General features: G+C 31.2%; 1 protein-coding gene across 1 annotated transcript in view; it reads left to right on the plus strand.

Moving 5' to 3' along the window:
- Nucleotides 1-13,524, plus strand: part of PIP4K (phosphatidylinositol 5-phosphate 4-kinase) — a 53,369-nt gene extending 39,845 nt beyond the window's left edge. Inside the window, exons 5-11 of the mRNA XM_067269282.1 lie at nt 940-1,036; nt 1,105-1,257; nt 1,320-1,466; nt 6,097-6,135; nt 8,125-8,238; nt 11,462-11,753; nt 11,825-13,524. Coding sequence (XP_067125383.1) covers nt 940-1,036; nt 1,105-1,257; nt 1,320-1,466; nt 6,097-6,135; nt 8,125-8,238; nt 11,462-11,753; nt 11,825-12,009 — 1,027 coding nt within the window. The 3' untranslated portion in view covers nt 12,010-13,524. The remainder of the gene's footprint in view (nt 1-939; nt 1,037-1,104; nt 1,258-1,319; nt 1,467-6,096; nt 6,136-8,124; nt 8,239-11,461; nt 11,754-11,824) is intronic.
- Nucleotides 13,525-13,991: the final 467 nt, after the last annotated feature.

The following is a 13,991-nucleotide window of genomic DNA, read 5'->3' on the forward strand; positions in this document are numbered from 1 at the left end:
TGTATGTTGGATTTATGCTCCGATATTCTGATCCCCCATTGAATGTTTAGTGGAGCCAACATACACCATTCCCTATCCGATTTGTTGTCTCTGATAGGGATGTTATAAATGCCCGGTAGTCTGTTGGGGTTAGGGGGATCTTTTCCATTACACAGTACGTTGAAAATGGAAGGGCATCTCCTGTAGGCAATAATGACCCAACATCTATTGGCGATTGTGGGGTACAATGATTTTAAATGGGGGGTTAAAAGTGAGGGGTATCCTCTCCTCATCCTCTTCCTGTTTATCTCTCTGTATTTCCATCGAACAGGTGGATGCTTCTTGCATACGTCTCTGGCATTCACATAATCTATGTATAAGGTTGTTATAACCATGCACTTTGGCTATCCCTTCTATACTTCTTAATTCTTGTGCTAGTGCTTGTGAAGTAGAAGAATGGGTAAACGCTCTTCTAACCAAGGCCCTGAATGTTGTTATTTTGTAGGGAAAAGGATCACACGATCCAATCGGAATATAACTGGAGATATCCACATCTGTTTTTATAAACCATGTGCTACGTCTGACCCTTTAATTGTGTTATCTGTGTCCAAGAAGAAGACCCTGGTGGGGCTGTGTTGTTCCACCTCAAGGAACAGCCTGTACAAATTGTCATTCATTTTGTCGAAAAACTTTGTTAGATTCGGTGTCATTCTCCAGACATTATACTGAATAAGAAGTTGTCATATTTATACAGAATAAATAATTCTTATATATTAAATTACTGTCTGTTTCTTTTCCTTTTCAGGTTTATTTTTATTAAGATACTGAACCTAGTTATTTTTAAAACTTTATATTGGTTTAAGAACTGTCAAGCATGATGATGATAGAGATAATTACTAACTAAAAAAATAATGAAATTATAAAAATTTTCTTTTGTTGAAATATTTTTGTTTATTTTAGAGAGAATATGCCAAGTCATTTTAAGGTAAAAGAATACTGTCCACTTGTATTTAGAAACTTGAGAGAGAGATTTGGAATAGATGATGTTGATTATATGGTAAAATTAACTATAAGTTAACAGTTTTTTTTTTAATTTTATAAGAAATTAAAAGATTTTATTTTTAGAATTCTTTGACAAAATCTCAACCATTGGCGGTCACTTCCCCAGGACGAAGCGGTGCAAAATTTTACGAATCGTACGATCGGCTTTTTATCATTAAGACACTTCAAAGTGAAGAAGTCGAACAGATGCACAGTCTACTCAAACAGTATCATCCTGTAGGTATAATTTAAACTTTTCTCGCTTTTCTTCTATAATAACGATGTATCATTTTTTTCAGTATATTGTGGAATGCCACGGGAAAACCTTGTTACCACAATATTTGGGTATGTACCGATTGACAGTTGAAGGTGCAGAAACTTACATGGTAGTCATGCGTAATATATTTAGTAGTTCTCTTAATGTCCATCGAAAGTATGATCTTAAGGTAATATTATAGAAATTTTACACAGATTACGATTTATTGTTAAATTCAAGGATCATTCAAATGAAAACAAACCAAAGGACATATTAGCAAGATAATTGTAACTTGCTAATATATTGTTTGGCTAGTGGAACTGTTCCTGCTTCTCTCATCAAATTGAAATCTCTCTCTGCAGATATTTCCTCAGTTCCTCAAAAATATGAAAGTCTTGGGATGAATTTGGGCCATATAATGAATGCTGGAGTGTTTTCACTGGAATTTGGGAAGTCAATCCTTGACAATTTTTGCAGTTTGGGGAAAGGCATTAATGTGAAGAAGAATGACTCCTGAGTAAGTAACCCAGGGGACCTATTCTAAGCTCTTTCGATAACTCAACGAGAGCGATACACGGGACATTCAATAAGTCCCCTTAGCGAAAGGCAGTTAACGAACCTTAGATAAAGCGCTATTCTGTGCTCCACGTTAAGTGGGTTTTGCTACAGGTAGTCAGTTGAGATGCATCTGGGTTTTATGCTATCAATAGCTATTAAGCTTTAACCAATCACAGTTTAGTTAACATTGTATTTTTGTTACGTGACTGCAACCCGCCATTTTCTAAGTGAAGCTTGTGGTTTAGCATTATCGTGTATCAGCGCCAGTGAAATAGTTTTGTTTTAAAATGTCAAAGAAAGGACAACGAAGCCAGCGAACTACAAGTCGCCAGTTCAAGATGCTTGTTAATTTTATGGAAGACAACCCAAAATTAATATAGGGAAGTTAGATGCTTCCTTTACTGTAAAAGATTGCAAGAAATTGTGGCAAGAAATAGCCGACCGTCTGAATTCTGATGGAGTCTGCTCACGAAAAGATCCAGAAAGACGGCAAAAAGTAACTGAGAGTCATATATTTATATTCAAAGCTATCATTTTAATTTATGCATATGCGAATGAAACCTATTTCAGAGATAATGTTCATGCTATAGCTACTTACTTTAAATTTTAACAAGAAAGCAATTACATTATTCATAAACAGTTAAGGTAATTATTTTTAAGCAATTCAATAACATAGTTTAATAACTCTCTCTCCACTTGCTCGTGAAGTAAAATCATTCTTACAACAAAAGACGCCATGTTGTTTTCACTTTCGTTACGTTCCTAACGGCAGCTCCAGAGTGACCAATAGCCACGTGCGATAACTAAGCTTTTGCTATCGGAACCGAAAACAAAACGTACGGCTCAGAATAGCATTTTCACGATTGATTAAACGCGAATCACGTGGTTCTGATAGAAACTGGTTTTTATCGTATTCGTTAGCTTAACGATAAAACTCAGAATAGGTCCCCAGGCCACTTGGTCTTGATTGATGCTCAGAGATTCGAGTTTCTACATACAGGGAAGAGTTTGTAGGCAAGAAACTATTAACAGTGGGCCCTTTGCAACTGCTTGGAAAGTAAACTACTATGATGTTGTGAACAAAGGCAGATTATTATTATTCATGGTATAATTGCACAACCACTTGTTAGTGTGTCATAATACTGTAGTGATGGCACTTGTAATTTATGTCAAAGATGCTGCAATAAACCTATTCTGCACTTTATTGTATCCTTTGGCATGTTTTAATTTGAATGATTCTATATAATAGTTTATGATTGAGTTTGTAATATTATAGCATTAGAGAGGAGTAACACTGAATAGTTCTGTGACATTGCTCTCTAAATCATTATTTACAAATCTGATATATATCATTAACTGAAAGAGTTTTATTAGATGTTTACTATTTATCTTTATCATATATAGTTTCAATTGTACCTTAGAAAACATAATAGATTTGACCAAGGTATCTCTTATTGTATGAATAAAATATTTGAGAATATCAACTGGAACTGTTAATATGCAAAATGTTTGCTATCTAATATATATTAACTTCTATTATATATGTCCCTACTTGGAAGTATGGTATTTGTTCTTCTCATAACTTATTTTTTCATGCTGTAGGCTGTTTGTATCTTGCACAAAATTGGATGTTTGCTTCTCTTTATTAGTTCATTATATTAACAGTCAAGAATAAAGATCTAAACAACTTTAAATAAACTGATTCTAAACTGGTCGTCAAATGTTTTGAACTGTTATTAATTTAAAATAAATTATTTCGACAGCTTAATTATTAAATTATAAACTATATTATATTTCAAATATTTTTCTTGTAAAGTTTTAGAGAAATTTTAAAATTTTTAAACAAAATATATCATCATCCTGTTATGTTGATTCTGGTGAAAAAACATTTCAAAAATATATTTTGTGTAAATCCAGTATTAATGATATATATCCTCATAAAACAAATTCAAATGATTTTAGGAGTGAACATAAGACTGCTTGAGAGAACAAATCACACAGGAATACAGAATGAAGTTTGATTTTCTCTCAAGCAATCTTATGCTCACTCCTAACAATTAAAACAAGAACAAGAGACAAATACAAATCAAATAATTTTGTACAGTTTAGTGTTGCATACCTAAGCTACAGATTCTTAATCAAATTCATTAACTCTTTAAGTTACATTTTAGTTAAAATTAATTGTTTAAAGTTAGAAATGACATTTATTGAAATTAGCAGTTACTACAAGATGTGACAGTTTAATTCCCAGAATGCACCTTTAAAAATATAGACGTGGAACTGTACACTAGTGGCTACTGTCACCTTCAAAGTACTTGCCTTGTGTATCTATACACTGACTTAAATGGCATTTCCATTTCTAGAAGCAGGTCTGGAACTCATTTTCCAGAATACTGTGAGCAGTTATCGTACATTCTGTTGGATATCAGTTACATTAGAAAATCTTCATCCTTTTAGCACAACTTTTAATTTTGGAAATAGCCAGAAATAAGGAAGCTGCAGTACTTCTAAATAGTGTTGGTTGAATATTTGTCTCTTCAATAAATTCTTGGTGGACTATTCCCTTGTGATTGAAGAAACCCACCAGCATGGTCTTAAACTATAAGCACAACAACATGCATGCCTTTTTTTAGTGTTTCATAGCATCTTCACCATATGCCACTTGCAACAGTTGCAATGTTTCAGTAGTGCATGCTGATTTTCACACACAATTTAATATTAATATATTACTCTAAATTTTGGTCACCCATTTTTATGCCAAATAGTACATACAGGTATAACTATTACCTTCCCAATAGCTAATTAACAACTATCTCTATCAGCTTGAAATTTATACATGTATTAGTCTAGACATGGGACATGTTTGAACATGAATGCACATGTCATTTTGATATAATTGTCATGGGCTACACTACATGGCCATTCTAAGAATTGTCACACCTTGTATAAAATGGTTGTAAGAAGTGTAACATGAGGTATCTTTCAATTATTCTGATCATTGCTTATTTACAAAATATAAAAGTATCCATTTAATAGAATTGAATAAAATTTGATAAAATCTTTTACAAAGACTTAGTTTTGAAATGTATTTTAAATATTGACATTTTAAAATAGTATATTAATAAAAATACAATATGAAAATGTACAATATAAATACAAATGTAAACATGAGAATATTTTTAAGAATTTTGTTGTTTATTTGCTTAATAGTTTATTATTCCAAAAGTGTCACATGCTTTCTAAAATTTGCATTTTATATGAAAAAATAATTGAAATGTTATATAATTTAAGTATGAAAATCTTTACTTAACAGTATTAACAATTTATAAATAGACGAATGGATTAGAATTACTTCACTTTGAAAGTTTAACATCTTTATGTGATTTTATATAGTGATATAATTGCCCATAAAGTTTCACTTAAGCTTCAGGATTATAGGCTTTTTCTTGATCTTGCAATTTATAGTCAGAGTCCATAATGGAAAAGGTATTAAGTTGTGTACAGTTTCCACTCTACAAAGCACTACAGAAATGCAAATGACCACAGATCACATGCAATCTCTCAGTTTTTGAATAAGTAATTATACAGAATTCAATCTTCCTTTTGATTACCAAACATAAAATTACCTGATTTGGGAATGCTAAAGTAGTACCTTTGTGGTAGTAAACACAAAATTAAAATTCAACTAATTCACTTTAATAATTTTTATCATTTTCTTAACTGGATATTTGGATTAAAATGTAAATATGGATATTAATTATTATATAAAAGTATATAGATTGTTGAATATGATGGTAGAACTATAAATTGTTAAACATACTGGTTTGTCACTCTAAATATTCAAACGAATCCAATTCAAGCATGTTGTTCTAGCTTCTCGTTCCGTTACTTTTTCAGTTTCAAATTCAAAGCTTAGAGTATCACTTTTTATGGACTTATCATACAGGAAATGTTGAAGACAACAGGAAGGACTTTAGACTTTATTGATAGTACAATAAAATGCATTTCAGGTGTTACATCCTTCATAATGACAAGAACAGATGAGGGGTATCATCAGGGAAAATGCATTTTCTTGTAATATCAATAAAGTCTAAAGTCATTTCTATTGTCTTCGACATTTCCTGTATAAGTCTGTAAAAAGTGATACTCTTAGCAAAATACTACTACAAATTTGAAACCAATTCAAGAAGTATTTAAATATTTATTTGCATATAAATTATGTTTAATATAAAGTTAATGAAATATCTAAATATTTTTTAAAGGGCTCAACTATAGACAGAGAAGCTAGTGAAAAGGAAAGAGTAAGTTTTTAATGTTTTATTAATATGTATTATAAATTTACCCACCTTAAATAGAACAAATATTGATTAAAGTGAGGTGGCATTTAATATATATTAAAATTTGAATCAGTGTACAGATAACTTTCTTATTAAAACAATGGTTTTAGAATTTAAACACATTTAAATTATATTTCTGTGTCTTTATTCGTTCATCTTACTTATAACTTTAGCTATGACTTCTGAAAAAGATGCAAGTCCGAGTTGAATCGAATCTAAACACCATTCCACATTTAATTAATATACACTTAAATTTTCTGGCAGTCAATAGTGCTTTTGAGACATGGAAAGTATGTAATATAGCACATCAAGTATGGGTCTATTGTAGATTTTTCAGCAAGCCTGGCTTTAAAGCTTTGCCAAACTAACCAAGGTCACATAACAGTAACTCAACAGTAATTGTACTGTTGAGTTACTGTTATGTGACCTTGGTTAGTTTGGCAAAGCTTTAAAGCCAGGCTTGCTGAAAAATCTACAATAGACCCATACTTGATGTGCTATATTAAAATACTTTTTAATGTACCAGTTTTATTAATATATAATAATCACACACAACTTTAAAAATGTTGTTTAGAAAACTAAAATTGCAAAGCTGTTTTTATTCAAACAATAGACCATCTTCATTAACGCTATATTTTATTTTTAATTTGATCAAATGATAAAAATTGGACAGTGATGTTTAGTATAGAATAAAATAGTAAAGATCGGATATTAAGACTGTGCTGAAAAGAATACAACTGGATTAGAATTTACTTTACAAAATAAATTTGACATAATGAAAGTATGTTTAATTACAATGGTAACTGATCAGAGTGGTGGAAAGTGCCACGTTGCTATATATATTGTGATGATAACTTTGACGCAATTTAAAATTATGGCATTGTTTTTAATATTCCAGAAATACAATAAACTTCTAAGTTATTTTGAATTCGTATGTTCAGATTTTAAACTTAAACTCTCACTGATTTGGAATAGAATTTTTGGCTATATTCAAAATATATTTAGAATAAATGTAGTTATAGTTTTTTATTATAATTAAAACATGAATATCCTTGAAATGAAATAAAATGATGAATACTATATAGACTGTTGTTTTTAAACTGGCATTATTGATGTTTTATAGTGAGAAGATCTGCTGATACAGCAATAGTGTTTTTCCTTTTCAGAAGTTTAGTGAAAGTTTCATTTTGCTGTTATGAGTGAATGGTGGGTCCATAATAATAAGACATGGCAATATCACAAGCATACATTACTTAAGTGAAGTGTTATAATGTTTACTCAATGGAAACAAAATAGTTTTATCAAAATACAGCTCACATATGGACAAAGGTTTATAATGTAGAGATATAAATGCTTATATAAGAAGCATATAGTGATGCTGTATTGTCATATTTTTTCAATGAGATGCTAGATGGGTAGATGCCTTTTGCCAAGGACAGGAGAACAAGTGTAAATCCTTGGTGAAAAACATCTACTAAATGACAGCATGTGGCAATAATGTCATCATATGCTTTCTGTAAACCTTTATGGTACTTATGAGTATTTTGTCCTTGTGTGACTTGTATTTTGACTAAAAGTTTTTTCTGTTGAATAGACCTTGTGATATAACTAAGTGAAATACTGTAAATGTGCATTACTTATCAGTGGATCTATGATAAATGAGACAATGATAGTAATACAAAACTATATCATTGAACCTGCAAAATAAAGTACTGCTGCTGTATTGTATTGGCAGAAACTGTTCTCATTTTGAAGTGCAACAATATTGTCAGTTTGTAAGAGAACTATGTATTATTGTATATAATACATAGGCTGTTCAATTATTGATGTGATTAAAAAATTTTTGATTAATATAAGTTTCACTCTGGGTTTTGGACAGCAGCCATATTTGGCAATACTTGAAAAAAAAAGATGTATTGTGCTGTTCTCAATTTTAAAATTATTATTTATTAGGAAAAAGAAGTTCCAACACTAAAAGATAACGATTTTGTTCGTGATGGTTACAAACTACATATTGGACAAGAAGCTAAAGATAAATTAATTAATACTTTGACTGCTGATGTTACTGTAAGTATATTCAGTTGTTATTATATACTTGTAAGACAACAGTTAAAAAAAATCATTAAGTTAATTGGATTCGACATGGTTTTTTAGTGTCGATAATATTAAGAAACTTTATTATGTAATGTATTATGTAACCATTTAATCATTTTAAAATTTACAATATGCACACATTCACGTGCACAACTTTCCTAAATTAGCTTGCTGATTACATATAAATATTGGCACTGCCATATTTGAATTATGTGCAAGTTATTAACATTAGAAAGTTCTTCAAAAGTTTGTTTAAATTTTTGCACTTTTATCTACCTTCTTAGTGGCTGTTGGATTTCAATAAATGTGACTGTTTTTGGATATAGAAGCATTTTGTACTGTGTTGGTAATGACAATATAGAATAATTTTTGGTAAAAATTTGTTGATAAAACCTCCTCTAGATGCAAAGATGACAAGAGACCAGTACAACCAATTTTTTGAGACTGATTGTCTAATTCAGCGGTTGGCAACTTTTCTCACCTCACGGACCACTAAACTCACAATTTTGAATTCCGCAGACCACTAACATGAATTTTTTTAAACAATACAAAATCTGTAGAATAATTATCATAAAAGTTCAATTTTACTATAATAATGTGAAACTTGCATGTTTAATTATAACAAATTAATGCAAGCCTAAAGTTCATTGCTACTTGTTTGAAATGGATTCTTAGTGCTTTTCCACGAAGAAAGACAGTTGCACTCACAATATTGTTTATTGTTCATTATTTATTGATTACAATCACTTCGTATTTGGTTTTAGATTCGAATAAAAGACCCCAATGTGTGAAAAAAAAGCAACTAAACATTTTGCGTTTCTTTTCGTAATCCTTTGCGTAACCTTCAGTTGATCAATGTCAAAATTTCTCCACGGACCACCCAAATTTTCTTGTAGACCATCAATGGTCCGCAGACCACCGGTTGCCGACTGTTGGTCTAATGGTGCTACTCCCAGCCTGGGCAAGGGTGTCCAAGTGTAGTCAGGCAGGTGTGGTCAGTTTGACATGTGTCATGTAATTTTTTTTGTTGGGATATGTGAAGGATACTGTCTACATTTCTCTTCTTCAATGTTTGAAGGAATTGAAGATCAGAATTGAAGCCACTATGCAGCAGATACAACCATCAAAATTGAGAAAAACATGGGAGGAAATGGAATATTGCTGGGATTTGTCATAACTTCAGCAGAAGCACTTTTAAAATTCTCAAAAAATTGGAAAAAAAATTTTTAACTTGTAATTGAATTAATCTGCATATGCTGAAATAAAATATTTCATAACAGGGAGATAATTTATAAATCCTTGTGTCAAGTAACCAAAAATAAGGTTTGTACTGTTTTTTACGATGAAAAACGAATAACTGCAGAAATTTTCATTAAATGTTTTATTCATTAAAATAAGTCCATTCAGAATTCACAACTCTTTTCTAACTAGACACAAGTTAGTAAATAGTGCTTTTATAAAACATTTTCAACAGTGTCATGTAATTCTTCATTATCAATAATACAGAGTCTCCCTGAATGTGGTATATCTTGAAGTGATTTGTCATTATAAGCAAATTTTTTAATTTATTTCTGTGCAGTACATTCTGATTACCGATTCACATTTTTTCCAAATGCCACACACGTCTTACGGGATGTTTCCGCTGCCTTCGAGCAGAGTTTAAAGTTATAAAACAAAAATGTCCAAATTACGGCAGGCGTAGCCGACATTTTAAAAAGATTTAAAGTATCAGGAAAACAGTGCACATCAAATTAAAGTATTTCATGTAAAAAATTTTGTTCTGCAAACCAATACAAGTTGAAACAAATAATTGCTGCAAACTCCCCCAAAATCACATTAACTGTTTGTTTACATGATATATATACAACAGCTGTTCTGAAAATCTGCAACAGATTATTGTTCCGAGTTTGTGAGGTACTTGCAAGGTTAATGTAGGTCTCTTTTTGAAATAGTATCATTTACATTCTCTCTGTGTTTTACATCCGCCTGTTTTCAGAAAGACATTGCAGGATAGCAGATTCCACATTTAACTTTGAGAAAAAAGTTTGACTTAAAAGTAACTTTTTTTCTTTTGCTTGATGAAATTCACAGAAATCACATTATGCAAGATATGGGCTGTACGGAGGGTGATCTAATAGTTTACCACTAATTTTTGTCAAATCTTGCTATGTCGATTGTGCAATGAGCAGCCTAGCATCATCTTAAAAGTGGAAACCACTCTTTAGAGTCGATTTACACACAACAGCGACATGCTGGCACAGTGCAGTAAGCATTGATAAATATCACACACAGCCAATCAGAATTTCGTGTACGACACTTGTATGATTGACAGAATACAGATCACGTGTCGTAGATGAAACTCTGATTAGCTGTGTGATATTTATCGATGTTTATGCACCAAACGGTCACTGTGCCGGCACGTCACTGTTGTGTGTAAATCAACCCTTATTAAGCATTTCCAGTCATTTTACTTTCCTGGCTCTGTTATATAAAACAGAAGGAAAGTATGGCAGTCAAAAAAAGACCTCCCAAGATTTTTTTCATTTTTGGACTCTGGGCCTTGAAATGTCGAGAAATTCCAAAAAGTTGATGGGTTTTTTTCCTGTGAGGGGCATGATTTTGTTCATCTACTTTGAAACTTAACTCCTATGCTTTTTGTTGAAAATTTCTGAAATTTTGCATGGTGGTTTGTGTATTAGGAAATTGATTCTATTAAATTTTGGTGGTTAAAGGTTGAGGGGGGATTGTATGTCATATCTCAAGTAGAGTTAGACTTAATGATGATTTTTACTCGTTATTAGTTAGGGACGAGTTTTATAAAAAAAATTGTACAAGCTATCCTCAAAATTAAGCTGTTTTCCACTTTATAATAATTAAAAATATGAGATTTTATTTTAAAAAAACTTTTTATAACATAGTGTCACACGCAATTTTAAATGCTGCCAGGAAAGTGAAATAACTCTTTCCTGGATTTTACCTCAATGGACCAATTTACAAAGTATTAACATAATATTTACATTTACATTTTTATTCAGATTAGTAATGCTGTATTCCAATAAGAGATACTGTTACCATTACTTAAGAGGCCAATGAACATTATTTTATACTGGTTAATATTTCAAAAAGTATTAAGGATATTTTCTTAATTGTTTTAGACTTTTCTTATTGATTTTATATTTTAATAAACCTTTTCAAGTTTCTTGGTTCAATGAACATGATGGACTATTCTCTCTGCTTGGGTATTCATGATTGTGAGAGAGCCGAACAGGAAGCACTCGAGAGAGAGAAGGAAGCGATGGAAGCCGACGGAAGTGGCGAAGACGCTCCCGGTCCCACGGACGAGGACGAAGATTCTGCGGGAAGTGGACTGGGTGCGGCAGCCGGTCCAACACCTCCAGATTCACCGCAGGCTACTTCTCGTAATGAGGGTTTACCAAATGGAGTACTGAATCCTCTTAGAGACATCTACGGTCTTCATTCCACAGAAGGTTGTTCTCGTTATTATTAATAATATGAATGTATTTTTGTGTAAAAAAAATTACAGTGTAATTTATTTTAGGTGCACCCCGTCGTGAAGTCTACTTCATGGCATTAGTCGACGTGCTCACACACTACGGAATGAGGAAACGAACCGCACAGGCAGCAAAAACTGTGAAACATGGACCTAGTGCCGAAATTTCCACTGTACATCCGGAGCAATATGGAAAACGGCTAATAGATTTTGTTTCCAAATCTATGGTATAAAAACAGGATGTTGTTTGTTTTCAAAGTTAATTTGTGTGACAGCAGTTTAAACATGTGGAATCTTAGTCATTCAGTCCTATTACACATAAACACTCAAAAAAAAACAAAAAAAAAAAAAAAAATAGCTGGCTGAATGAATTATATTGGCACTAATTATATCTATTCAGTAATGAGACACTAGTGATTTCTAGTGCAATGTTAGATCTCAACTTGTTACATTCAAGATATTTGACTCTCTCTGATTTTACTTATTTCTATTTTTCAAGTAATTTAACAACGATTAAAATAGGAAGAAAAGCATTTTTTTTTTTTTAATGCCATGTCGTAAAATTAGAACAAAATTTAGCAATATTTTAGATAATTTGAGAGTTTTATTGTTAGATATCAGTCGAGTTTTTGAAGTTAAAACATTTACCCTTCATCTCGGATTGCCTTTTTTTCAGTAGTTAAACAAAAAAAAGAAACAAAAATGTTTCAATTTTCTGGTAAGAATAAGAATAATTTCTGAATAGATATTAAACTCTAATACAAAATGACATTTTTAATAATTGCTCATTCATAAGTTAGTTTAAAAGAAAGTTTCTCTCATATGTCACAAGATACCATTTTTATTTTTGCCAAACAGAAGAATATTATAACTCGATAGCGGTTGTAATATTAAATTCTATGTACTATATTGTATTTATTTCATAGTAATTCCTCGGATTTTAATTCGGATGCCTTACTTAACAACTACCATTGAGTTAAGCCTTCTCTTGCCGTACCCGTTATATAAAAAATGCTCTATTTAGACGCTTTTAATTGTTTCCATAAAAAAAAATATTAGACAAGAACGTCTTCAAAATCAAAACATTCTTACAATAATTGATACGCTACAACTCATAGCAGAACGATGATTACATTACCTCATACTTAAAACAGAAAAAAAATTACACCACAATTTTAGAAAACTGGATAGTTTTAAAAACCAGAATAATGTGCAATTCAGCATGTTTTAATGCTATTAGTTTTGTACCATATAAATTTAAGGAAAAGAAAAAAATATATACAATGCTTTACGAATTACCGTTGCATGGGTTTTGCAATATTTACCATAGAGATTTATCAGTCATAGCACTTCCTATATAGCAAAACAATTATGAATACTCTTCTGGTTCTTTTGTAATGATAATTTATAATCAAATTTCAATTTATCGATTTCAATTGTTCATCATTGTTGTGAAGAAACCTTGTAATTAATTTGTATCAATGTTTATATATGTATTCGTTACTTTTCTTTTGTTTGATAAATATTTTCCGCAACAGTCGTCGTTACGCAGTCGAAACGAGATCGCCCGTTCGAGTGCCAAAAAGGGCATAAGAGTAAAAAAAAATATGGGAAGTAAATGACTGCAAGAAGTATTTATCAGACTCTGTATTGCTTTATAATAAATGTAAATATTGTAGTTGGTCAAGTAATGTAATAAGATGTTTAATTTTTAATTATCACATTGTGATTAAAGTACTGTGCTCACATTGTTTGTTTCACTTCTTATCATAGCAATTTTGATCTTTGGCAATACAAAAAGTAATTGAGTAATTTTATCAGTCACATGGCTTCGTAATAAAGTATTGGCCTGTTGCCACACTTGGGTAGACGGATAAAATCATCAAATTTCAATCTATTAACAATTTGAAAAAACTAAGTATAATATACATAAACATAATGGGATTTCTAATTATGGGAATATGTACTGACCTATGTCCAAAAATATTTACTACGGAAATGGAACGATGGCCATCTGGTTGTATAGACGAGTCTGTTCGGGACTCAACAATTTTTTTTTTAACAGTTTAGATTGGAGCATTGTGAGCTTGCACCGTCCAAAATGACAAAAGAAACAACTCTTTCGCCAGAGTTCGTAAAATATCAAAAATTCAGTACTGACATTTATATTTGAATAGACTTAGTATTAACTTTTGTTATGTAGTCAAACTATTGG

This window comes from Centruroides vittatus, unplaced genomic scaffold (genome assembly GCF_030686945.1).
Source record: "Centruroides vittatus isolate TY-2023 unplaced genomic scaffold, ASM3068694v2 contig_349, whole genome shotgun sequence".
Taxonomy (NCBI): Eukaryota; Metazoa; Arthropoda; class Arachnida; order Scorpiones; family Buthidae; genus Centruroides; species Centruroides vittatus.